The sequence below is a fragment of the Ambystoma mexicanum genome, chromosome 13, assembly GCF_040938575.1.
Source record: "Ambystoma mexicanum isolate Mex_15411 chromosome 13, UKY_AmexF1_1, whole genome shotgun sequence".
Taxonomy (NCBI): Eukaryota; Metazoa; Chordata; class Amphibia; order Caudata; family Ambystomatidae; genus Ambystoma; species Ambystoma mexicanum.
Window position 1 is genome coordinate 177,978,225 of NC_090938.1, and position 21,881 is coordinate 178,000,105.

The following is a 21,881-nucleotide window of genomic DNA, read 5'->3' on the forward strand; positions in this document are numbered from 1 at the left end:
TGAAGCTTTTCCACTGCTGGTAAATAATCTTTTTGATGTTCTTGCTCATAGAATCAAAGTTAAGGTACACGCAGTAGTTTCACGAAATAAAAGTACCATGAGAGGAAATATGTGTGCATTGTCCGCACACACGTGCAGTACCACAGTACCACAATTTGCGTTAGCGCAATGAATTCGATCGACTTCACAGTTGATGTTTACATAGTGTGCTGCCAAGCAACAGAACATTGAATGTTTTTCCAAGACTTTAAAAACATCACCGTCACATGTCTTTTCAGTATTGTTTTTCATCTTGCTCCAACTAGGTACCCCAGAGCTTATCGGATACCGTTTCCGGAACATGGAGGCACCCCCAATTCGACACCAGCCTCTGGGGATGGACGCAATGCGTTTGGCAGCAAGAGGAATGACTCAGAACTATTCCTCAAAAATGCAGGACTTAAGTCAGGTATATTTTATACACATCGCAATGTTTGAGGGGAACTGTAAATAAATCAGTGGGGGGATACAAAGATTTTTTTTTAAGATATACGGTCACTAAATATAAAAAAGATAAGAGTCTGCAAATGAACACAAACTCAATTCAAACCAACAATTTGAACAGTCTACAAACTTTGGGAATGTCAATGCGCAAATAAACTATATTTGCCCAATACAAGCAAGCCCATCACAGATCAGATGTACCCTTAACTCACACTACACCCCTAGTGTACATCACAAGGCTCACATTACCTATGCTACCTAATAATTGCAGCAACAGTTATACAGTAATGCTATAGTGTGAGTTCATGTTCAACTAACATGTTTAAGGAGCCATTGCGGTTGTACAATGGCCGCATTTCAATCGAAAATACACATTGTGATGTGGTCAGTGGGCACAATGCCAGGTCTACAAACCCCGTGAGGTCCACGGATTAGAACCTAGAGCCATTGTCAAACCTACATTCAGGGTCATTGCTGGCATATGCAATGGGCACTTTAGAGCCCTATGAATGACACGGCAATTGCTGAAGTCATGCCTTCAGCAAAGTGTGCACAGATCATGGCCAGTGGGCACAATGGTCTTCCCCGGGGCACCTGAGGCATGGTCAAAGGCCATTCCTTAGGTACAGTATCCATTAAGTAACTTAAATCGACACTTTGGATGTTTGCTGTTCACTGGACGTGGCCAAAAGGCATTTTATTTTCAGTATGTTTATAGCTCTCATTAATGAAAACCTTAGACAGTCACTGACAATAATCTAGCTGCAAGGACATTATGGTCGTAGTGCCCACCACCACAAACTGTCAAGACAACACTCATGACATCACAGTTGGCATGCACATGCGTTTTCAGATAGAATGGGAAACATAGGGGGTCATTACGAGCTGGGCATTAAGGGGTTAACAGCGCCGGTAATGGTGCCGGCGCCGTTAAGCCCTTACCACCATATTACGAGTCTGCTCGCGGGACCCGCTAAGGTAAAACCAGGTGCCCTTAGCGGGTCCCGCTAGCAGACCAGGGAGCTAACAACGGGCACCGTTATTAACGGGCCCGTTGTTAGCTTCCTCCCCATTCCCATTGAGCCCTATGGGGGCTTGAATGGGAATGGGGATGTGCCAGGTCCGGGTTCCTCGAATGAGGAATTACCAGGTACTCCAAGGTTGGAATGGCCCGGTAAGTCCTCATTTGAGGAACCTGGACCCGGTAGCCGGTAAGGAGGTAACCATTCCACAAATTGCGGCATGGTTACTTCCAACCTCGTAATGACCCCCATAGACAGCTAAGAAGCACTGGTATTACCATAAAATGGGTATGTTGAGTGTTACGTTGGTTTTCTTGGTTAACTATTTGAGTCTCTATGGGATGACCAGGTATGGTCAAAGGCCATGTAATGAGCTAAGTTTCCGCTCAGCATGCGTGTGCCGTTGTTTAATTGAAGTGAATTACTGTGTTGTATTTCACTTCTGTGCAATTATTTTGTGGTGAGCGAAATTATATAGGTATCTTTAGGGGGAAAAGATGTAATGGGGGAGGGAAAGCTAGGGGTTCATGGGCAACACTCCATTATATATAAAAAAATACAAATCAAAAGCCACAAAGTGATTTCTTTGAAGTGAATTACAACAAAGTAATTTGCTTTTATTAAATAATATACAACCCTCAGCATGGCCAAGGCTATAGCCAGTGGGCACATTGGCCCTCATTACAAGTTTGCAGGTCTGGACTGGCAAACTGCAAGTCTGCCGGTAGAGGCTGTGAACTGCTGCCAGGCCTGACCTGCCAGTAGTTCAGGCCCTACTGGCAGATTTTCACTGAAGCACCAGCACTGTTACTAACAGTGCCGGTGCTTCAAGATTCCCAATCCCGTGGAGTCCTGTGGCACTCCACAGGAATGGGAACTTACTGTTCCTCTGCTGGCCATAATATCCTGGTATTACCAGCATATCAGGCGGTGAAAACGATAAGGGGAGTCTGCCGGTAAGCTGCCGATAGCACCAGTGTCTTACCGGCAGACTCGTATTGTCTCACTTTGAGGTTCTGGGAATGAGCTAAGGCAATTCAACACCTATGGTGTCCACTGTCCAAGGCCTTAGGCCATGTCCAGGAGCACAGTGGGTCACTTAAAGGTGCTATGGGTATGCCCATAATACCAAAGGACATCAGAAACAAAACCAGTTAAGAAAAGTCAGCATTACCAAAGAATGCATGCTGAGTTCTACTTTTGTTGATAGGGTAAAAACAATACAAATGGACTGCGAATAATATTTTGGAAAGGATATTTTGCATTTTAATTAGTGCTATGCCTGACATCATGAGCAATGCATGCTGGTGTCAGATTTATGGTTGCCTTGGGAACCATAACTGGAACATTTCTTTCTGAAAAAATATATATATCTTTTCATAGGAGATAAATCTAGAAAATGTTGATTTCTAGAAATCTCTTTCATATTTCCTTTATTGTTAAACATTGAGGACAGTGGATGTGTTACATGAGAGATTTGTAGACAGAATGACCAGAACAGTTTGCCGAGCCCCTTTTGCTGCATTAGGAGACTACCTGTCTAAAATCACCACCGCTAATTCTATTTGAATTTTCATTCCTTCTATCTCAGTATTCTCTGACCTCAATCCATGACAAGCTGTCTCAAATCTTAGGAATCGCTCAGGATATAATACTTATCTCCACTGGCTGCTCATCATCTACACTATCCAACTGCCCATCTCTACCTGCCCACTCTCTAAAAAAATATTACAATCACAATTCCTCCCTCCACCCTATCTACTATGCAACAAAAGCTTTAAACCTGACCCTTGACATTTTACCTAGAACATTCCTGCTTGTTCCTCCTATCTCTCTGTCAAATATTTCCCTCCTTCATTCAAACAGGCTTACTTTGATTCCAAAACTTCTATCTCTACACCCCTTTGAAAACCATTATGTTGAAATTATTTGACTAAAATGTAGCACTTTTCAGTAAAGAATGTGACTTTACAGGCCTGATTTACACAGCATTTTTAATGGCATTACACCATTGTAGAACAATTTTGTAAATCATGCCTTATATCAACAAGGGTCTTTCAAAAAATGAAACCAGCCATTGGAAAAGAGTTTCTGTGTTTTTGCACTGTGTTGCATGATGAACAGGCAGGCTTATGTCAATCATCTGCAATGAGAGACAACATATGTATTATAGTATATCGATTAAGTTACATTTGTTGAAACGTCTACACTTTATTAAATGTCATTAACATTAATAGTTGCACAAAGAACATTTCTTTTTTTACAAGTAACCTCAAAATGCTCAATTTAGTTTGAGATATGGTTTAACTTAAGAAGTGTGTTTATGCAGGGCTCTTCTCTCTTGAGACAAGGAATGCAAATGTGAGCTTTCTGTAAAACAAACCTCATTATAATAGGTGACTAAGTCATTAAAAGAGACGCAAAGACCCAGATGTGTATACCCAGGACAATTGCATTGGTTTAAAATATCGTGAAAATGGAGCTAAAGCGAACAGCATATTGGATTCAGCTTAATTTGATTAAATAATATATGTGTTCAGCCAACACGTGTTTTGACCCTCACAGGGTCTTTATCAAGGAGAAGATCAATTGTATACAATTGGTATGTAGGGTATGAAAGGTTATAGACGGACTAGTGTCAGTTGATGGAAGTGTGGAGAAATGGTAGCCTGGTGAGTATCATTCCTGGTACTCACCATTCTACTGTTTCAAAACACTTCCATCAATCCATGATCTTCACCTTGATAAAGACACTGTGAAGGTCGAAACATGTGTTGGCTGAACACATAATAAATACACATTAGCCCCTTATGTTCCACGCCTTTCTCATTCTGTGTGATTTACTACAATGCTGTGTGACAAGGGGAAGTAAGCGCAAGCTTCCTGTGTTATATGATTTCAGAGACACTCCTGGGCAGAGCTCCCCCGGCCATGCTACACGCTGCAGGTTTTCCCAAATTTATATCACTTTCTGAATTATAATTTGCTATGCGTGAGTGGACTCACCTTACTTGTGCCCTATCTTTGTACATAGGTACATGTCATTACCAATTACTTTTTATGTGCTTTACCCATTCAATTCTTGCTGACGGCCATGAATGTCTTATAAGTTTCACATACACATTACTATTAGGCATCTCCACCAATGACGTTGGGACACACAATGTTCGCTCTCCACTTGTTATAATCTCCTGATAGTAAGTTCACACCAAGAAGGATGTTGAAGTCCATGGGCTCAGGTAAGTCTCCTTTATTATGGTAAGTTGACAGGTACAGAGAATGCCACCTTTAACTGTGGGAAAACAGGGCACCCAACATTCCATGCATTTCATATGTTTGCATCACACAGATGGGATATCACAACAGAGTCACACAGTCACAAAATCACTGCAACCAAGCACCATTCCTAACAGAGTTGCACAAGTAGCATACTCCCACACTTCTGGCTAACCCCAAAAGGAATAAAAAGTGGAAGCAATTAAGCCAGACACCCAGCAACAGTTAAATAGTGTCTCATGAAGCAGATGCAGCAACACACTACCACAGCAAGGGCAAGCGATAAGGTGGAGCCAAGAAAACAAGAAGGAAGGCGAGGCAAAAGAAGGCATGAGCTAACACCACCAAGATACATTGCCTCTCATATGACCACATATGGCAACCAATACCATCCACAATAGACCAACCACGCCCAGGAAACCAACAGCAAGAACCCATCCCAATTCAGCCACATCTGAGACTGCAAGCCTTTATGTGCCATGGCCGGCACCCAAACAATACCTAAGAATCATGTACAATGACAGCCAACTGCGAAGCCCATATGCCTGATCCTGTGAGGCACCCAAAAACAAGAACTGCTGTAAGGGGGGAAACTCATCTGTCAACATGTGTGAGGAAAAGGTGAATTCTATTGAAAACAGCCCCCGTCTGACCTCTAACAGACAGATGAGAAAGCCTCTGGTCTATTGAATGGTCATGAACCAAGACCTACTTGCACTAGGACCACTTCACCCATGCCAACATGGGAGTACAGAAGAAAGGTAACCAGATGCCGCAAGACAAATAATGCCATGAGTAGTCCAGAGAAACTGCATACCATACAACCACCTGCCCTGTTGCAGGCAAATGGAGAAGCCACAACATAAGTGACAGGCAACAGCCATGACCTTCAACACTCAGTTGCACACTTCACCAGAAAAACATCAATAAATCAATAATGACCAGCGAGGAAAAAAAAAAGAGATTCAGGAAGACGATAGAACATCCCAAGGCATATGTAATGAGAGTGAAGTGGGGAAATGGAATACAAGAAAAGGCGGCTGCAAACATTCAAGTGAGAGAACATCATATATGCAACTACTTGAGAGGGCTCAGCTATGTGAGGTGGACAACTTTTTGATGATTGTTCAAAACATGCTATTTTATCAAAGTATAAATGATGTTAAATGCCTCACAATGCCTACTCTGATGAGGATTTCCCTGCCTAACAACTAAAGGGAAACACTAACACAGGATGTGTGGCCCTCACACTTAAACATCAAATAAACAGAGAAAATATGTGGCAATTCAGATAACATCAAAAATTATATTCACAGTTTCTTGATAACCACTTAGTAAACCTGGGTGAGCCTGCCTTCCCCGGGATTGAATGTAAATTCAGCTCCAATGTTCATCAAAAGAAATAAGGAAATCCACTAATGTATCAGAGTTCCAACAACAACAAAGCTTTTCTTCTTGATGAATTAAGGAAATCCACGTAGGTATCAAAGTCTCAATTGAGTTCTTGAAGTTTCAATGTCAAGGTAAAGTTTTGTTAACCAAAGTTCCAACAACAACAAAGCTCTTCTTCTTGGTGAAATAAAAACTTTCCACGTCCTCAAAATAGCATCAATGTTATTCACAGCCACGATGCTTTGCCACTACTTTCAGTTATCCAAGAACACTTGACACAGTTCTAAACAAATACAACTTTTATAAATGTTAGTGAAACACAAGTCTTGATTAACAGATATTATGTATTTATACACAATTAGGATTCACAATAGGTATATTTATCAGGATAACTTTGCAGTGCTGCTGCTTCCACTTAACAATTTCACTTCTACTAAAGTTTACAATGAGGACATTTTCCTTTGCCTCATAGTATTCCACTTTACCTATACCGCTGAAGACTTGCATCCACATATAATAATAATAATTTAGCACTACAAACCCTCAGGTATCTGAGCACAGCTTATTATTACCCATGGTGTTTGGTGCTCATTTATCAACCTCAGAAGGATGAAAGGCTGATTTAGGCACTACCAGGTTTCAAACCTGCATCAGCAGGCTCTGCACAGGTGTCAAAGTGAGCGCTCTACTCGCTGTGCTATCAGACCGGCATTATACAGCTTCATAATTTTGTGATACCACCACAACTTCAGTACTTTGTGACTCAAGATAGGTTCTGACAAGATTCCCTTTAAGGTACTTCAACACCTTCAAATCAGCAAGGCACTCTTCCTCTGAATATCTCTTTTCAAAAGAGGCAGCCTCTTTCCCTCTCTTTTCTGTCTGGCACAGGTTGTCCTTTATGACCCACTTCTCTCTTTCTCTTATAGTCAACACATTACCCAGAAGCTTTGGTGCACTCTCTTGGCTTCAAGTAATGCTTGCACACTTGTATCTTAGGCAAGGTCGAACTTCTATTGGGCTCACAGTATTGGTTAGATTGTTTCACGGCTTTGAGAAAGGCTTCTTTCACTCTCAATAGGGGAGAACTCTTGGCTTGGGCAATGCGTGCTCTCTTTTCATCTGCCGATACAATGTTCAAACACTTAACTTCTTTTGTGTGCAATCGCTGTTCGTGTGACTAGAGATGCAAAGTTCACCCCTCTCTTGGGAAGCGAAATTATGTACTTCATACATTTTGACAAGGTTCAAATGTTCAACAATCGCTTTTCATAACGTTTGTTCTGCATAATGACGGATACGTGACCACTTCTTCATAAGGTTTACAAAGTTTATGGGTTTAACAATGGCTTTCTGCACCCTTTTCACACGAGAGATCAAGAAATTACCCGATTATATGCGAGTGCTACATTTCCATTGTCCCATTGTTAAGACTTCAACAAACAACTTCAACTTGCTTCTGCTTATATGCGATGGAACATTAAGCTGGATACTGTTACGTGCAGTGCTGGCGCAGGAAATCAGAACACCAGGTTTGACTCGCTGGCTTCTGTGATCCTCTTTCCACTGTTTTGCATAACTTCTACTGCTTCTGCTTCACTTGAGACCCACACCCTTCCTCGCTGAAGGTGTCTGCGATCCGGCCACTCAATTAAGGAGCCCCTCTTTCGCTCCTGTTAACCATGGTTTTACAACAGCTCCTTGCCTCGGTCTCCAACACACTTCTTTCTTGGCAACCTCTGCAATTAGGCTCCAATGCGGAAAGGCAATCTTCCTGCATGCCTTCTGCTATGCAACCTCTGCATTTTAGAGTTTGCAGGAACAGGACCCTCACAGAACAAGTAGGGGAAATCTGCTGCATCAACGTTACGGCGTCTCTCCGGTTCTCCCACTTCTGTCTCGATTGCCAACACTGTGCCTTCTTCTTTCTGTGCCTGTTGCTACTGCATGCACTCCAGTAACAGTTGCTGTTCCTAGCAATTGCCTGTACCTGACAGGGCCTTTTATGCCTCCCAGGTTTCTTCAGGTGTGGGCTGTTAGATTTAAGTGCCTGACTACAACTACAGCATAACACTTCAGTCCTCTTCCTCATCCCAGTACTTATGGGATTATGGGACTTGTAGTCTTCAACAACAAAATGAGTTCCTCTAAGTAACTTCTTGATTTTAAGGGTAGATTTATTTACCTTAGAATCATTTAAAGATTAACAGTTAAAATGTTGAATTACAGAGGAAGACAATTTACTTAAGGCAATATTTCTAGATTCCTTTAAATTATGCCTTTTGGTATTCAGCCTGAAATACTATGAAGGGTCTTTCTGTTATCAAGGCTTTTACAGGTGTTTTGGTATTTGTGCCCAGAGCCACAGGTTTTATATTGGCATGGGTAGTATAGCACAGTGGCAACGCGCTTGTCTTGGAAGCAAGACGACGCAGAGCACCACAGGTTAGATACGTCATAATGGCAATAAGCCATTACCTGTTCTGGAAACTTTAAAAGGTTCTCAATTTTAAAGGACATATAATGTGCCTCATCCCATGGGATCTCCTCACCACCGTGGGCCTTGTCTCCTCCCAGGCGATCCTCCCGCAGTACACCCCCCCACCCCCAAGGACAGGATCAGGAAGCGTCTGCCTTTTCCTGACCACCTGGGAGGAGACTTTAGGCAGGGCTTCAGTGAAGGATCCATAGGATTCATCACATTCTGCACCAGGGCGCTCAAGGAGACTATTTATCAGGGGTAGTTTGCGAGTGCACTCTGTATGCCGCAACCAAACCAGTGCCCCATGCGGACTCAGAGAAAGAGGAACTTGTGCACCTACAGCACGTCTCAGCACAATGCAATTCCCAAACAAGGCCTGAGACATAGGGCTTCATCATGAGTTGGGCAGTAATTGGGCTGTAATACCGCCCAACTATATTTGCGCTATCGCCCACCAATCCAGCGGCATTACTGCCAGATCATGGGTTGGGCATTAACTGTAAGTCCCCTCTCCCCATTGAGTCCATTGGACCAATGGGGAATGTCTGGTGCAATTACCTTGCAGTAATACTGCTGGCGGAATTGCACCGAGAATGGGAGTTTTTGGGCTTATTTACCTACATCTGGGGTTAAATACACCAGACTCATGATCAGGCCAGCCCTTAAATGTAGCAGTAATACTGTTGGGCTACTGCCCAACCCGTGATAAGGCTCATAGAAAAGACAGCATCTACAGCTACGGGAAACACACACCCAATGACCTCCCCCAGGAAGATAAAGGCCCACACATGCTGCAACCACAAAGGGAAAGTAGAATGTTCAAAACAAGCCAGGATAGCGACTACACCTCACTCATTTCCTAAGACACAGGAGTTCTAACATGCAGACACCAAAATACCACAGTGGCATCAAGCGTCCATCCAAGAAGGAAAGTGAAGGAGACATTTTACGTGTGCCAGTCACACCAGCCCACCAAGCACACAAAGAAAAGGGGCTGATCACTGTACATCCATTCAAGTCAACATGCACACCACAAGGAAGCCGAATGGATGCAAACACCTGGAATGAGAGCAGGAGGACTGCTTCAAAACCATGGGAATTTCCACAACCCCTAGGAAAAATATGTGCCTAACTAAGGAGCATAGTGTGAATATGTGATGCTGGAAATGTATTGGAGGGACAGGGCCTCCATGTCCTTGTCCTGTACTCCATTTATCATGTGTGTTATGTGCTATTTTCTGCACAGGAGTCCATGTGGGACTCCTGGCAGCACAGCTCTTCCTCTTTTTGGTTGTGGTGAACAGACCATTGGGATACCCTTATGGCACCCATGGGTGGGGGTACAACCCTGTACCCCTAGTCTATGTTTTTGGCACACAGAGCAGGGTATGGGCTGCTGGCAGCATCATGCTGAATTTGACAGGTGCTGTGTGTATCCTCCATTTTGGGATACCCAGGCCCTGCCATTGGAATCAGTTGATTCCTGATAGGAGACAAGATGGCCCTTGTGGCCTCTTGCTTTCTATTACCTGTTACCTTGTTTTCCCAAAGACCTTAGAAGCCCTGACTCTGTCCCTTAACCTGACTGGCTGTTGGGTTGAAGTTCCATACATGGTATTGTGGGGATATCCAGGCCAGACTGGCTGGAGCCTTCCCAATGCCTGTATGTTTTGGGTACGCCCTTGGGGTGGTACCTGGGTGAATGGAGTGCGTGACCAATATACATTTCACATTATGGGTGTCTGGTTTCCAGTGTGTGACACAATGACTGAGACAGCCCTGCCCGAAACTGGTATGAATGCAGTGTGAAGTGCTGAATGGCTGGGTGCTTGTCCCAATCAACATTTATTGTTTTGAGTGTCTGGATGGAGACGAATGGCCTGAATGCACTGTTAGCCTGATTGTCTGCCTGCCTGCCTGCAGATATCCTTTCTGAATGATTGGCTGCCTGGGACTGGCTCAGCAATATGCATGAGAGACAGAACAGTATATCTGGGGACCTCTCACTTACTGGAATTGTTCAGAAGCTGAAGTCGAAACTTGATGCTTAACCTCAAAGCCGAGCCGGAAGAAGTAGAATTGCTGCTGCTTTCCTTCAATGCAATCTGAAGGCTGCCGTGCATTCAAGGACTGATCCAAGAGAGGACCTGGCTAGGAGACCTCTTCCCAAGCTACGAGGGACCATCGTGCTCCATCTAACCTTCACCAAGGCTCCCTGGAAGTCAGTCATCGAGAGGCTGCTGACCGGAGCCGGTGTCCGCTGAGGAATCTGAAGTGAAGCGCCAGGACGTCAAGGCCATCGACGACCATCACCGTTGACTGTGGTTCGGAGGACCACTGTAACCTCGTCGACCCGAGGCGCAATGCTCAATTGCCTGTGACACTTTGAAATCAAGGATTCCCTTGCTCATCACCGTCGACCACTTTGTCCTGACGGAGAAGGTCAAGGTCACTGAAGAACCAAGGAGAATGGGTTTCCAGCACCCGGAAGTCCACAAAGACGCTGTCGAAGATCCGAAAACCTGTCGTGGTCGAGTCCCGATTGCTGACGCCAACTGCCAACGACCCAGTGCCCTTACTGGGCTTACGTTCTTCATTGACTCTTTTCAGCAACAAACTCTCATCATTGAGGTGCACTGCATGCCTCATCTTTGCAGGACGTCTACGACCGACCATCGACGAGCACCGCAAGGAATGAGGCTGCTGTCTCGATGACATTGTGACAAAGGGGTTGTCCTCCCCTCTATGAATCTGAAAGGTGTATGGGAAGAATTCAGTGTACACTAGTTGTTTAGGCCCTAATGGGAACACATAACATTCTGGGCACCCATTAAGAAAAGCAACATACTTGCTGGTGCTCAACACAAGACTCAAAGAATATAAGAAAAACGAATTTTTAATTTGTCATTTAGCTTTCTATAATTAGCTTTTTTATAAATACATTTTTTGCAGAGAATTCCAGTGGTTTCTTTTCATAACGGTACATGTTATCCATTCATGTAACAACATCCATAGTTTAAAGTTCACTGTATGAAAAGGAAACTGTACTTGGTGACAAAAGTATTAAGTTCATCATTTTTGCATATAACCAACATCTTGAAAATCAAAGTTTCCCATGTCATTGGGAATAGAAAACACACTGTGAGAATGTAAGATGAGGAGACGGTGGAATCTGTGTCTCCTGTGCCCGGCTAAGGTCTGACCTTATATTCGGTCTCAATGACATTGTTCACCTTTTCTTCAAGGAATCTCGATGATCCGTGGCTCCTGCCTTAAAGGGAGTTCACTCAAGAAGTACACATCGACAACCCTACATTGAACTCTGCTAAACCATGTACATTAAATAACCTTTTTAGCAGGAACCAAGACTATATTAAACAATATATGGACTGGGCTTGTTGATACACTTTATTTACAGGTTGACCAGGTAGGGAAATCCTCACACAGAACTGTGTTTTTGGTAGGGACCCAGTATTCTGCCAGTTGTTTAACCCAACTTGTTTTCCTCTGGTGTTGGTTCACTTTGCTATTAGACTTGTATGTCATTTACAACTGTCAGTAGTTGGTGCATTTTAAAAGACCACATAGATATTGTACACATTTATCATTTTATTATTGCTTGAGCACAAAGTGTGTATTTGTGTGTGTATATATTCTGAACCTTATTTAAATAAGAACTGTGTTATCACTAGCATAGTGTGTGGACATTCCTTTGTGGGGGCTTGGAGACTACAGTGTACTTAAGAGCCAGCCCGCAACACCTCCTGAGAGCTAAGCCTTGATTGCTCTTCCATTGCTACCCTATACAGAATCTTGTCTGGGGTGTTCTGTGCTTCTACTCTGCGATACAGAGGGCAGGAGTACAGAAAACCCCCTCCAGTCTTTACAGAATAACACTTTTAAAAAAGTGGGCTCCAATGCCATTAGAATAGGAGCATAATGTAGATAACACTTTACAAATGTAATACCCATCAGTAGATAGGCATTCCGGATACCACTGGGCAATGTGTTAAAGTGCAAAAAGTGGAAAGAACAAAAGTTAACAGGGGATCACCCTGCACCCTAGAGAATTCCAAGCTCCCACAAGGACATCCTCATTAGGTGAACATAATGGCTACTTAACAATAATTAACCAGATCAAAAATACCCCAAAAGTGCCCAAGTAAAACACTGTAAACAGGCTTTTCCAGGATTTACACTGGGGGAAACCACTGACCAGGGTCACTGAAAGCACACTGACATCACTCCCACACACACTGGCCCCGCATGACTACAGCTAAATCAAATCAGAAATGTAAGAGTAGCTGGATATATACTAGCTGTCAGCTACCATGTGTGAATACTGGATATAATAGAAGATAGGTAAGGAGGAAATGTGAAGAAATGAGGCTGAAAGTGTTTCAACGTGAGGATTCCAAAAGCACAACTAAATCCAAAATTTAAGAACAACCTCTAAAAGAATAAAATCCAATTCGAAGTTGTCAGAGCACATGTCTCTCAAAAAGTGTTGCAGCACGCATTAAAGGGATACCTGGTGAAATTCTACCTTGTTCCAACAGAGAATCAGAAGGCCATTCACAAGTCACCACTGCTGAGATCGATGACAAGCAAAGTCTTCCTCCACCGCTTAAGGTACCTGAAATCAGTGTTGTCACATCCACCTGCAAGGTTGGCATGGTACTGCCTCAGCAGACAGAGCCCTTCCAGATCTTGCCAATCTGAAACATGCTATTGGTGGAATTAATTAGGAATGGAAAGCACCCTTTTTGTGCTGTCAGGGAGCCAGCTCCATATTCTGCATTTATAGCTTGCTCTTTTGGAGAGGAAGACAGTCCATGCTTCGATCTGGGCAACACTTCCTGCCACAAAGCTAGAGCATTTAACATCTCTGGGGGGTGAAGGGAGGCCACCACTTAACAAATCATTGCTGTCCTTTGCCATTAGTGCTAAAGATGTTACGCTGCTGGCTCCTGATGCCAGCCAGCACCCAGGCAACATACTGGATGCTGCTTACTGACTTAAGGCCACAGTCAAAATGAGAAGGTGGTGGGCACTATACCACTGATTCTGTCCATGGAGAATTGGGCAGTGGCAAACAGTAGATGTCCTGGTGATGGACTGCTATCTCTGGGGGGTGGTCAGCTCCAGGTGCTAGTTGCACCTCCCCTCGGCAGTGCTGGAATATTGAGGACATTCACAGAGGACCACATCAGTGACACTTTGTTGTTAGTTATTTTATAATCTTTTGCTAGGAAGTTCACACTAAGAAGGAGTTCAGAGACTGTGGGTTCAGGCCATTCTTTTTTAGTAAGTTAAATCAAGCCATACCTCCCAGAAAACAACTTCAAACCTGCCATCGAAGCCTTGGTCTACTCCAACCTGGTTTGTGGCAATGCTCTTTTGGAAGGCTTCTGGCAATTACCCAGAACACCTGAAATGTGTCCTGCATTCTGTTACGCTCACCTGGTATCCACAGGGATGCCACCCAGCCAGTTGGTGGCTGGTATCCTTCTCAGTGATCCCCTGGTATGGTTCTCGGTGGAGGTTCTGCCTGGAAATACAAGAGGACTGTGTTTAGGTCTGGCCGACCAAGGTAAGTTTTCCCCCCTCCTCCCGTTTGACTTCAGCCCTCTGGGCCCTCTTCTCACCTTGTTGTAGAAGTTGGCGAGATCTCCGTCCTGCTTTCGGGGCATGGGCGTGTTGTCTTTCGTGGGCGTGTGCGGTCCAGTTACTTCACTGACAGCGGCCCAAGTAATGTCTTTCAGGTAGGTCTTATTGCTGTTTATTGAGTTGTTATTCTTGCATGCCTTTCTCTGTTTGATAATGTCTCTTTTTATCTCCCTTAGATGTGCGGAGTGTCCGCGTGGCGAGCTGGCTAAGCAGGGCCCCGCCAGTAATTGATGGCGCACAATAAGCGATATGATGCGGTAAGTAAGCGCTTTGCACAGCTCTGCGATGTCTTGTCTTCGCTGACCTGTGTTTTCCCCCTTTTTCGTAGGTCGCGGTGTGCTCGCAGCGGGTGTGGATTCCCGGAGTGATGCCAGCCGAAAGGCGATCAGCCAGGTAAGTCTTTTAAGCAATTTGTGGTTGAAATGTCTCTAATACCTCCTTTAATGATGTCTTTTCTTCCTTTTTCAGGTCCTTTGGTCCGGGCGGAGCGCAGATCCAACGGAGCTACCCAGGAGCTGCGAGCAGTGAAGGATGGAGATTGCAGGTAAGATGCTGCTGTTTTGAGTTCCCAGGCTCGTGAGTAAGCTGGACACGGTGAGGGTCACGTTGTTAGCTGCAAAGTAACACGAAGTGTGTTGTCTTGTTCGGGAGTGGTTTAAATAGCCTCTGCAAAGTAGTCCAGTTCTTAGGAATCAAGCTATGGTGGATGCCTCCATGTTGGATGAAAGCCTAAATAAAGTAGTTCCCTGAGCAGATTTCTTTCACTGTATATGAGCCTGGTGCCAAAGGCGCCAGGACTGGCCCCAAGAGGGCCTGAGACGTGGATGCCAGGCCTTATTTGAGATCCGAGTCCTGATTCCACCTGGCCAATGGGCTTGCCAGTGGGGATCAGGGCTGAGGGTCGTGACACATACTGCAACACGACTGATCAAAGGACTACGCAATTTAGACCACATATCCACTCCTCCCCTTATTGAACTGCACTGGCTCCTGCTGCAAGCCTGTATGATCTTTAAATCCTGTTGAATCATCTAAAAGGCTGTCAGCCTGATGTCCCCAAGCTACTTCACTGAGAAACTCAGCATCTCTGGTGGCCTGTGATCCACCAGAAATAGGACATGCACACTTGAACTCTACCGGTTCAGGAACTAAAGATCCTAAGCCACACTGTTGTTGCTGGTTGTCCTACTACCATGGACTGACAATGAAAATAATAAAGTAGCCAAAATACCACAACGCAATCAAACTGGGCTCAGAAAGAAGTGCCCAGGCTCATAAATAAGTGCCAGGGCTGAGCAATGGGAAACACCCCCACAAATACAGCCCTGAATAAATACTTATGTTAGTATGCTCTGCTACTGTATCACAGAATGGCTATACTATTTATGTGGATTGCTTACCCTTGCTGGAAACTAGGTAAATTAATCCACAGAGATGTAGCTGTTTAAACTATCCCAAGTTCATTCAAAGCTGTACAACATGTAATTCTGTTTGTGATTTAGGTGCTTAAAAAGTCCTCTTCAATTTAGAGTTGAGCAAAATGTATATTTTACATTGACAGGTACGTATCAGAATGGCCAACAATCGATTTACCTTCTTTACTTTTTACTGGCTGAAACCTACACTCTGGCACAGTTTATACATTCAAGGAAAACACTTTTGTTGCAGTGACTTTAAGGTGAGAACTTAATGCAACAAGACCCTTGAAATTCAGCTAAAGCCACCATAACTTTGCACCCCATGTTGCACCGCCTATAACCATCTCAAAGCCTTGGAACATCTATCATGATCAATCATCTAGTGCGAGTTCACTGGTATGACGTTGATGATGACAGAAATCGCTCGATCATCACAAAAGAAAAATGCATGCGCCCATTCTTTACGTAGACGGAGATCAGGACCTCCTGCAGCACCTCCTTTCACCAATGCAACAACATCACCAACAGCAATTGAGGCAAATGAAGCCTCGACTTCAGCAGCGGTGTTAACTGCACAGACAACTATTTTACCAGCTGCCAATCTTTCTGTGATGAAAGTCCTGTGTGGACGATGCCTCGAATCGGTAGCTGTTAAGGACTGGGAGAGGTTAATCGCTGAATACCAGAATACCTGTCATCCTTAGTTACATTTTTTTGAAATGGCAATTTTTCACCCTTTTTCTCTAAAAAAAAATAATAAAATATATATATTTGTTTCTTTTTATTTTAATTACCTTTATTATATGTTTCATCCTTATGTGTTTTCCTCCCCTATTTCACCCTCCTCTTTCGGCCCCCAAAACGGCCCTTTTAAGGGCCACCTTTTAAGTTACAAAAATTCATCAAATTGAACACAGACAGCAACAATATATTACAATATATATTGTAATTTATTTTATGCAGTTTCAGTCATCAGAATCCCCCAATTGTGTGTTTGAAGCCGCCGTTACACTGTTAACAGAGGAAGCAGTTTAGCCGTGAATAAAAGTACTACAGACGTGCTTGCCTTAGACGCGCATGCAAAATACTGCAATTCATTGACTGATACTGTAGCTGCAGCTAGGACCCCCCCCAGTCGTTGCTGTGGTTACCAGCGCCTGCAAAATCTAACAGCCCATTGGACTATATCATAGCCACGGTTATTCGTCTATATTTAAAAAACATATATCCTATCTGGAAAAAAAACATAATATTTGAAGAACACACACTCTTTAATGTACAAAATTGAATGCACATGTTGTTATTACCCTTGTATATTGTATGCAGTGCATCACATGCACAATTTAAGATACACTATTCGTGCATACAACACTGTTGTTCTCTTTGATCACACTAAACATTGGATCATTGGGAATAAAAAAACAATTTGAATAAAAAAAATACAAAAATATTAAAATGCATAAGAAACTACCACTACAAGAAACAAACAGGGTTAGATAAACTGGGTGAACATAAATAGGACATTATTCTGGGTGGTTGCAGGACAGAGGATGGGGAAGGTTAAGTAAACTTGGCGAACAAGAGAGAATAGGGTGGGATAATAAAACCTGTAGAACAAGGGATAAAAAACAATCACACAGGTAGAAACAATGGAACTGTCATTTCTTTTTAGAATAAGACCACTACAGATAGGTGGCAATATTTCAAGCAAAAAGAGCAGTGTTTTAAAAACAATAAAGAAAATCCTAAGACATGGACCATCAAATATTCATTTTCAAAGCTTGGAACCCTCCAGTTTCATTGGAAGGCCACCAACAGTGAATGAACCCTCAATGTCTACAACATTGTCAATTCCATCTGTTCCAATGTTACTGCTCCAAATGTTTCAGTTATGAGAGTAATGTGTTGCCTATGCCACAACTGCTTCTCACAAGACATGTCATCTTCCCTCTCTACTGCAGCTTTGAACGATGGTTGTACAAAATCAACCACCACATATTAAATGTGCTCTTTATCTTAGAACACCTGCAGATCTGCACCACTCCATGTAATGAATCATCAGATATGCTAAAAGGTCACAAATAAATCTTTCCATACACGTGCTGCTTTTATCTCCAGCAGTACTACCACTATATTTTGAATATAGGTTGCCTTTCAGGGAGTTAACTGTACAACATCTAGTTAAATATATATTCAGTGAAAATACTTTGTTAAAGGGATGTAATGGTTACCTTGCACTAATAAAAACCTACGAAATTCAATAAAAAACGTTGTTAAATGGATGTTATGGTTATAAGTGAAACCGAAAAACCCCAGAAATTCACCAGTTATGATAAGCTAAGCAACCATAACTTGTGCCACCTTCGTACATTGCTAAGACTAACACCCAGGATATAATTGATGACATCACATATATGGCCCACTTGCTTTTGTTCACATATTTAAGCCAGGTGGTTTTGTTTACTGACAGTCAGAATCTGAAAATGGAAAAAGTGCTATATATCTAGATATTAACCGCTTAAGTGCCAAGGACGAGGTATCTCGTCATTGACACTACGTTTGCAGTGCCAAGGACGAGATAGCTTGTCCTTTTTGGCACCACATTTTGTGCGATCCCTGCAAAGCAGGGCTAACCCACTGCTAACTGCAAGCCTTTCGGCAGAGCAGATTTTGCTCATGTGGACAAACCTACAGATTTGGACCTAGGGAGTCGAAGCCACCAAGGAAAACAGGGAACCCCATGCTTTCCTGAAAAAAAGACACCCATGGGAATTTACAGAGGTCTGACTTGCACGAATCCCCCCAGAATGTATTACCCACAATCCCAGACAAAGTCTGAAATTTGGTGGAAAAAATAGGACTCTGGGTTACCAGTGAGTTAGCCTTTTCCCTTTGCGCCCAGGTAGGGACACCCACACATGTGAGGTACCATTTTCATCGAAACACCTGGTGGAAAAAGGAAAGGTAGGACATGTGTTGTTGGTGGCATGTTTCGGTGGGTGAGCAGAGTCAAATGTGCGAAAATTGTGTTTTTTGCCAAATTTCGGACTTTGCCAGGGATTGTGGGTAATACATTCTGGGCCGATTTACGCAAGTCATACTTCTGTGGATTCCCACGGGTGTTCTCTTTTTTGGAAATGCACGGGGTTCCCTGTTGGTGGCTGTGACACCCTAGGCCCAAATCTGTAGGTTGTCCACATGAGTAAAATTCCTGAAAATCTGCTCTGCCGAAAGACTTGGAGTTACCAGGGTTTTAGCCTTTTCCCTTTGCGCCCAGGTATGTGCACCTACACATGTGAGGTACAGTTTTCATCGGGACACCAGTGGGAATGCGCAAAGGTAGGATATTTGTTATGTTTGTGTGGTTTTCATAACGTTTTCTACCATTTGCTGCTGCACTTTGTCACACAAACCTTTAATTTCCCAAATGTGACTTACATTTAGTCACTGCTTTAGGCACTATACACTTTTGTAGCCTGCACAAGTTACCTACCCTTCAAAAGGTCTGCATGTGCTCTTTCAAATAATGTGTGCGTGCCCTTCCACGCCACATTTGTTTTCTTTATTTCACATGCTAAGTACCTCTGTCCAGGCCGTATGCACATAAAAGCTGTGCACAGTGGCTCAGTTTTTGGCATGTGATATTGCTTGTTTTGTGAAACTTTATAATAAATTTGTGATTTCCTAAACTGGAAGAGTCAGGGGAATGTAGCGGAGCATTGCTTTTCTCAAAATTCAAAGAAACCATTGCCTTACCAGGCCAACGATGTCCACCACATACAATTTTTTCTGTCATTTTGCCCATTTTTCCCCAAATTATGGAATTGTTCCCTAAATAGTTGTTGCCTGACCTGCATAAATCACCCCTTACTAAACTTGGCCTTTTGTCTAACTTTCAGAAATGTATGCCTTTCTGTCCTCCCATTCAGCTTTCCTACCCTTTTCTTCCATTCCGTCCACACATGTCCTATTGGAAAAAAAAGGCCAACATCGCATACCTCTCACAAAACGGTTGGTAAGCATATCAAAATATATTTTTTTGGTTTCCACTCAACTTATTCCTAAAAGCCTGGGAAATCGCAAATTCAGCATAGTAAACCAATTGTTTCTAGCACTTACAAGGACAAAAACCACAGGCTTCTTTGTACATCATTGTATTGGTATTTTCTAAAAATAAACGAACATTTTCTCCCTTTTTGGTTATTTTCTCTCACCCCCCTACAGCAAACTAGTATTCCGTTACAACCACCTACATGTTGGAAAGGAAGGGGCCAAATTTGGCCGAGATACCTCATGTAACGAAAATGTTACAAGATATTGAATGGCGACATACCGAAATCACCAAAGGCCTTTGCACTGGGGGGAAAACCCATGGCACTTAAGGGGTTAAACTTCTTCTATGTTCTTAAAGTACTTTCTTTAGCATTTTCTCTGATCTTATGGTGCACATATATGTGGCAATAAGTAGGCCTCAAACACACAATTCATGTGTGTACATAATGATGAACTATAATGATATTTTCAGATGATGCTGTTTCTTTCTTCCTTACTTTAGTTTCCCTGTATGTGCCTTTGATTTGTATGCATTGTGGGTCTTCATATGTATTGTTTGTACTTACACAAGTATGTAGTAAGTCTTCAATTATTAGCTAATTATTCCATGTTTAACATTACTCAAAACTGTGATAAGGTAGCATTCATTATTTTACTAGCTCAAATTACCAGCTTAAATATATTGCACTTCTATGATACATGCTGCAGCCATTGTCTATGTGTATGTATGATTTTTTTTAAAAAATATTTTATTGATTTTATATTTTGGAAAAACAAACAACACACAACACAATACAACTGTTAATTATTTACAGAAACACAAAAGAAAATACAAAAAAACTCCCCCCACCCCCCATCAAGCCAGAGCCGGCTCCCTTGTATCCACCGTCGGGGCACTGTCAGGTGGAACATTGTCCGTAGGCCCATCTTCCGAATTCTCAGATTCATCCAAACCCTGTTGTGGGTTGGTCATAGAGGCCACCAATTGTCGCCAGGCCAGCAAGGGCCCTATCTCCTCCTCGCCCCCTCTAGTGACCGCTTCAAACCATACCACGGATTCAGCCTCCGCCCACCTCATAAGGTCCGCCCACCATAGTTCCACTCTCGGCCTGCAAGCCGATTTCCAGTTCATGGCAATCCTGCGTTTGGCCAGAACATATGCCAGGTCCCTCAGCTTGCTCAGATGCCTAAAGTGTCTGGGCCTGGGGAAGATCCCAAGCATACACGACCAGGCAGATCCCACGTCCAACACCACTCCCCCACCTGCGAGCTTCATCTTAACCTCCTCCCAAAATCTATACACTTCCGGGCAGGCCCAAAACATGTGTAGCAACCCAGCGTCCACCTCCCCACACCTGGGGCATTTTTGAGTGATCGAGCCTCCGAACCGTGCGATCTTCTGGGGAGTCAGGTAGGCCCTGTGAGTAATATAGAACTGGAGTTGTTGGAGCCGTGCATTTCGGGACACCTTTTTATGATACCCCAGGACCCTCTTCCACTGACCCTCCGTCATGAGTCCACCCATCTCCTCCTCCCATTCATGCCTCAGTTGGGGCAATTCTTTCCCAGCCTTCGTTCTGAGGAGTTCGTATATCCGTGATATTTCATGCCCGCCCTCTGAGACATCATACATAGTTTCAAGGGTGGCATCGGGATCATCTGCCAGTGCCGTCTCCGGCCATCTCTCTCTTACTCGTTGCACTAGCCTGGCATAGGTGATGTACTGGCCTCTGTGCACCCCCGTCTCATCCTGCAACTTTTGGAAGTCCAACGCCTCCCCCTCCCGCCATATGTCCCCGAGCGTGGACAGGCCCACCGGCTCCCAGTGCCTACGGACAGACTAACAGTTGGGAGTCGTTTTCGCACAGGGCCACCAGCGGGACCTCCCAAGATAGCGGTTCTGGCTCCCCCATCAGTTTCCACGTTCTGTGCCAGACCTCCCATCCCAACCTCAATAGCCGCCCTCTTCCCGTCAGTTTATTCCTTGGTAGCCACACCACCTCTCTCAGGAAGTATGGGGCCGCATCCTCCCGCAGCAACCTAGATTCCGCCGAATCTTCATCAGACAACCACCTGGCCACATAC

The 21,881-nt window shown here is 43.6% G+C and overlaps 1 protein-coding gene across 1 annotated transcript in view; it reads left to right on the forward strand.

Annotated features, from left to right (window-relative positions):
- Positions 1-21,881, forward strand: part of LOC138521049 (phospholipid scramblase 1-like) — a 331,721-nt gene that overhangs the window by 179,562 nt on the left and 130,278 nt on the right. Inside the window, exon 2 of the mRNA XM_069633566.1 lies at positions 306-448. Coding sequence (XP_069489667.1) covers positions 341-448 — 108 coding nt within the window. The 5' untranslated portion in view covers positions 306-340. The remainder of the gene's footprint in view (positions 1-305; positions 449-21,881) is intronic.